The 6000-nt window shown below is 38.8% G+C and overlaps 1 protein-coding gene across 12 annotated transcripts in view; it reads left to right on the plus strand.

The window, feature by feature from the left end:
- The window catches only part of RPS6KC1 (ribosomal protein S6 kinase C1), an 86701-nt gene extending 81120 nt beyond the window's left edge, over nucleotides 1-5581 (plus strand). For 4 of the 12 annotated variants that reach the window (XM_026088864.1, XM_026088858.1, XM_026088859.1 and 1 more), the window contains 3 exons: nucleotides 478-560; nucleotides 1376-1471; nucleotides 4654-5580. In XM_026088864.1, coding sequence (XP_025944649.1) covers nucleotides 478-560; nucleotides 1376-1471; nucleotides 4654-4764 — 290 coding nt within the window. In that variant the 3' untranslated portion in view covers nucleotides 4765-5580. The other 8 variants (XM_026088865.1, XM_026088862.1, XR_003257258.1 and 5 more) reach the window with 7 other exon arrangements.
- Nucleotides 5582-6000: the final 419 nt, after the last annotated feature.

Consider the following 6000-nt stretch of genomic DNA (forward strand, 5'->3'; position numbering starts at 1 on the left):
GGTGATCCCAGCAGAGAGCAAGGGTTAGCCATGAAATGACTTCTGCCCTCCAGGACAAAATTAAGGCATGCTTATGTACTGACTTATTGTAGACTTCCTTGTGCTGATTATATGGATGCCTCAGGCCAGTCTGATCAGTCCAGCTCTTCTGACCAGGGTAAATATGTTTTGCTTAACCATCTGTCACTGCCCATTTTAAGTCCGGTCTAGCTGAATCCCAACTCTAATGCCTGCAAGTCTTGAAAAAGCCCATGTGTGCAAGGAAAAATCAAATTATGCATGAAATGTATGGTGTTGTTGTGTTTGAACACTGCAGTCTGTAGGTGGCTAAAGGGCTAGCTAACTTGCAGGCATAATGAAAGCTCTGTGGTATTTAGTATATGTTCAGTCAGCATTAAACTGTCACCTTGTAAATATATGTTAATTTTGAAGGTGTGACTGACCTTTTCAATATTAATCGAAATATCTCGTGTTTAGAGGTTGGAGCTATCCTGGAAGAGACAGAAGCCTGTGACTGGTGGAGCCTGGGTGCCATTCTTTTTGAACTCCTCACTGGGAAGGTAGGGCTGGGGGCAAGTTACTTAGCAAAACTGGAATGTTGGCCAGTAGTTTCTCAGAAGTGTTGTTCCCAGTTGTGCTTTCCTTGCTTGTCTTTTTCAGATGTGCTTTGCAGACCTGAGTGTCTTAGATTTGCTTGATCCACATGGGAGCAGAGAAATCAAACATGCTCAAGCTTCAGCAGAAAAACTTGATAAAGCCTTATGAAACTCAGGGCTGCAAAATAACCAAAAAGCCATGCTGACCTCTTAATTGTGGTGAAATCCAAGTCTTCTAACTTTTCTTCTCTACATTTTAAAACTTTTTGCCCTAATAGAAGTTCTGTTCCCTGGGACAATATAGAAGCCATATATTGGAGTGACACATTAATTCAAGCTTCTGCAGACTCTCTTGGTGTATTAGAGTGTCAGGCTGATGTGATGATATCTAATTAGCTCATATGGAAACAGGTAGATGGAAGGAGATGTCACCGCCTGTCAGGAATGCTGTTTTCTGTATTATGAGACAAGGAGTGCTTGGCCCAGTCAATCTGGTGATTAGCTGGCAGTTCTGCTTGAAGAAAGGGAAGTTCACCTAATTCAAGTCTTTTCAGGTTTGAGCAATAGAACAAGAGGATTAAGACATAAATGTTCTAAAACCATACTCCCAGGGAAACTTCAGTACCTATAGACATTCCTTCCAGAATCAATAGCTCATACTAAGAAATACTGAAATTATAGCTACATATGTTAATTTGCATGTATGCTATGATAATATAATCCAGCTCTACATTTTGTGAGTTAAGAAAAGTATCTGACTGTTTTGATTTTTATTTCAGACTCTGGTTGAGTGCCATCCATCAGGAATAAACACACACACTTCTTTGAGTATACCAGACCATGTATCAAAGGAGGCCAGATCACTGATTCAGCAGGTAATTTGGTGGAAAATTTGTTTTGTATATGTATATATGTATATGTTTTGTGTATGTATATATGTATATGTTTTATATATGGATATGTTTTGCAATCTGGACAAATACTTATCTACCTAAGCTGTTCAGGTGAAGTAAATGTAATGACAGAAAACTGCTCATAGGGGTGTGAATGGGTGTCTTGTCAGCGCTGAAGAATTTTGCCCAACTGGATTGTTGCATCTGGAAACACTGTCTTCTGCTGCCAGGTGTCTCTGTAGAAGACTAGTGTTTTACGATTTCTTCAAAAGAGAACAAGTTTGGTCAATGCTGAGTGCTTGGAAACACCTGCTAGTGCTGTATGGCCATTTTAGGAATTCTGCCCTAAATGATCATGGGAATATTTGTGATGAAATGAATTAAACTAAAAAATATTGAAGCCAATTCAGAAAGATAGCAATAGGTGTTCTGAAACCTATAATGTACTTCTTAGAAGTTATGACCTTGCTGTGGTTGAAAATCTGTTGCTGTCCTCAAGGAAGCTTTCTGAATTCCATTTTTTAGAAAAAGTGCTTTTAGTTGTGAATAATCTGACTTTTGTGACAATAAGATAACTTGTAGGTTGAAAGAAAGGGCGGGGGGAGGGGTGACTTTAAAATATAGACAACCTTCCAGGCTGATATGCCTTGTATTTTCAATTTTAAGGAGAAGAACAAAGAGCATTAACTGCTATTTTTAGTTTACTCTCCGCTTTAGATAGTCATGACTGAGAGAATAAACTTGTACATACACAGTGCCTTGAATTTCAAGTAATGCAATCTTCCTTCCTATAGTTAATTTTGAAATAACTGAGGAAGTGGAGCCTGGGTCTGACCTATTCCACTTGAGTAGAATAAGTGATATATGTGAACAGTGTTGTTTGAATGAAGAGTATCTGGTGAGTGGCTACATAAATAATGGTATCACTTAGATCTAGATTTGAACAGAGCAGAGTGAAAAAATAATTATTGAAGAAAACCAAGCAAAAGGATTTTGAAAATTCAGCAAGTCAAAAGATCCAGTAACAGATTGACTTCTGTGCCATTACTGTGAAACAGGGGATGGAAATGGAACCAGACATTTGGACCATCTATTTTGATAAGATGACTGAAATTCACTGAAAGTGAATGCTTGCATCTTTGTGTTTGTGGCAAGGGCAGGGAGGGAAATGACTAAGGAAAAGTCCCATTTTTGCATACTCTGCATTCATATTATTAGATGGTAGCAAATTGTTGCCTTTGCCCACAGGTGCTACATGACTCAAATGGATAAGGCAGAGCCAAGCCCCATTTGGTGAAGAGAATTCCTGCCATCTACTTCTGAAACTGAAGACAAATGAAGTCTTTTAGCTCACCTCTCCTTGCCAGTGAGGACTGTCCTCCATTGCAGATTAGTGTGTTGCCAGTTTTCAAATATGCCAGAGTGGTCCTTTTGCCACTTACAGTTTAAAGGATATATTACAAGGCTATATCTGTTCAGAGAACAGTTACCTCAATGTCCATTAGGTTAAACCTTCTAATATAGGCTGGTGACTTATCAGGTGGAGGTTTAGCTACATGAGCTAGTAAATCACATTTTTGTTGTGTAACTATCCAAGGAAGCTGCCATTCATTGCTGAGGAAGCCTTGTCAGGAAAAGGAAGAAAGCTCTCTTGGCATGGTTAGCAATTTGTCATTGCGACTTTCCTTCCCCCCCCCTGCCAAGGGTAAACAGGTCAAAACATCACAGAATAACTCTCAGGGATCAGTGTTCAGCTATACAGAAAACTCTGTCAGACAGCATGGCTTCCAGTGCAGGTGACTTCATTGTAAACACCTCCTTCATTTAGCTAACTGAGAGTAAAACAAGAGTTCTTTGTATTTCTCATGCACTTTGGAAAGATAAAGTTGTTATTTTATGTTGGGTTGGTATTTTGCACCCAAGATTTTTTTTAGGTACTTCCAGGCTTTACTACCAACAAAGTATGCAGCATGATTTTTAARTAGATATCTATTGCAATTTGTGATGGATCTACTTTCTAAGATTGAAGTTCTCCTGGAAGGAAGAACCTCAGAAAACAAATGTCTCTGCTTACTTTCCCCCTGCTGGCACTTGTTATATTTCAGGAGAAGGCAGAGAGATGGTGGCTGCATCTGTTTCTGCTGGCTTGAGGAAACTCTCAGAACAGTACTTTTCACTATCACTGAGTTACCTTTACTGTGTGATGTTATGATTGCAAATGCCAAAGCCATCTTGAAATGTGTAAATTCATATGTTTATGGATGTATGCTTACTTAGATGTTGAGAACRTTAAGATATGAATACACATTGTTCCTTGTGACAACTGGGAGAAGAAGTTATCCTTTTAGCTGTTGCAGAAAAAACAAAAAAAGAAATCAGGTCTTTGTAGTGAGTGTAATTGAATAGAGTATAAACAATTCTCTAAAAGTGCAAAATATTTTCATGTGTCTTTATTGGTCTCTTTGGAGTGTTGCCTTTGCATTCCCTTTTATATGGATTGGTATCTTTAAACAGATATAAATATTGTGATGTCCTTTTCACATGAATTCAGCATGTGATGTACAACTAAGAAGCAAATGCAGTGCTGAATTTTATGAAATTTCTGTTAAGCCATTACACTGTTTTTTTCACTGGGATTTTGATTTTTAAGTTTGAATCCCTTTGTGGAACTCTTTAAAAACTTTTTTAGGAAATACAGAACTGGCTATCATATTGTGGTCTTTTAGGAGCAACTCAGAAGAATCATGAAACTTGTGAAATGGAAAGTTACAGACCATTGTCCCTGATGTAACCTTAACACAGCAGTGTGAGCAAAGGTTAACACAAAGCAAATACAATGTCCAGAGTCCTGCAGATGCAGGCTGTGGCTGCTCTTCTCTTTTTAAGTGTAACCTCATTTTAAAATGAAGTCCCAAYGTGCAGTGCTTCAGGGTATTGCATGCTGTGATCAGTACTCTCTGAATACTGTAACGCTGAGACTCAAGGAAAGGAGAGTCTTCTGTTTGTTGGATTTTAGGAATTTCAAGTGTGCTTTGCACTCTTGAAAGTAACTCATAGAGCAGGAAAACAGTAGGATGTCTCTTACCTTAGACCTTTCTGGAACTTTTAAGCAGTTGTTTTTGTTCTTACTTACTGAATCATATATTTTTTCTTTTTATATCAAGCTTTTGCAGTTTAATCCTGCGGAGCGTCTTGGTGCTGGCGTTGCTGGTGTTGAAGACATCAAATCTCATCCATTTTTTGCCCTTATAGAATGGGCAGATCTGCTGAGATGAGATGTGTACCTTCTGAACAAACTCAGGTCAAGCGGACAAGTTTCTCTGGCACAGAAGCACCCTGACTTGCTTCCCTAAGATGTCCCGAATCACTTGGACATGATGGCTAAAGGACACTGGAGTAATCATGCCAAAAGTGAACATTCTTAACAGGAATCACTGATTATACAGGGTGCTAGTTTATTTTTACTGCAACTGGCTGCTGTGTGTGCGTGTAAACCTTTTCACCAAAGGGTGGTCTGTGATGAAACTGCTGGGTAGCATGTTTAGCACTGCCAGCTTGTTGACTAAGTAGAAACAGGAACACACTCCTGGTGCTTTGTCTGATGATGGAAGTGTCTATAGAATGTGCCAGTTGAAAGTATCTTTTATAGTGTCAATAGACCATTTCCCTATGCTAAGTGCAGCTGTGGGGGCGGGAGGAAGGAACAAATAATTTATTAATGGTATATGCTGAATAAAATAATAAAATGCTTTGTGTGAAACTTGACACACAAAAAATAATATATCCATTAAAAATTAAGAAAGCTGTTGCATAATGCTGTGGAATGCTTCTTGAAAATGGCATATCGTTTCAAACTGTGGAAAGAGCATATAAAAAGAAAACAGTCCTGTCAACTGTTGTACTTTGTTGGCTGGCAATGTCTCTTTAGAACTCTTGACTCCGTTACATTGGATGAGTTACATGTCAAAGTCACTACAGAAAGGGAAATCTTTTCCTCAGCCACATAAATACTGTTTCAGCAACCTCTTAAGGACCAAGAAAACACAATGCTAAATAAATGTATGCATTAAAAAAGAAAAAACTCTTCTCTCATTATTGCAACCACTGCTTTATCACTTAGTGAACCTCTAAGTGTCCTCTTTTTAACCACTTCCTGTGAAAACAACCTTACTGCTCACACTCTTCTGCYTGAGGAAGCTTCTGAATTCTTCTGTTTGTGTGTTAATAGTCTTAATAAATGAAAGAAAGTCTTCACCCTCTCTGCTGCACTAGAAGCAGGAAGAAGCCTGGGATTTGCTCATGCCAAATGACTAAGTGACATCTCTGAGCAAACCCTAGTGGGTAAGACTTGGGAGTGAGCCAATTAGCTGACCTGTGTGTTTGTTAGTAATGTCTGAAGAATGGGAGAAGAATATAAGACATGCAGAATATTTTTGCTGTACACAGCTGTTGCTGCTAACCAGCCATGCTTGTATGGGTTCCTGATGTGTGCACAAAAACTGTATGCTGTG

This window comes from Apteryx rowi, unplaced genomic scaffold (assembly GCF_003343035.1).
Source record: "Apteryx rowi isolate R43461 unplaced genomic scaffold, aptRow1 scaffold_79, whole genome shotgun sequence".
In the NCBI taxonomy this organism is placed as follows: Eukaryota; Metazoa; Chordata; class Aves; order Apterygiformes; family Apterygidae; genus Apteryx; species Apteryx rowi.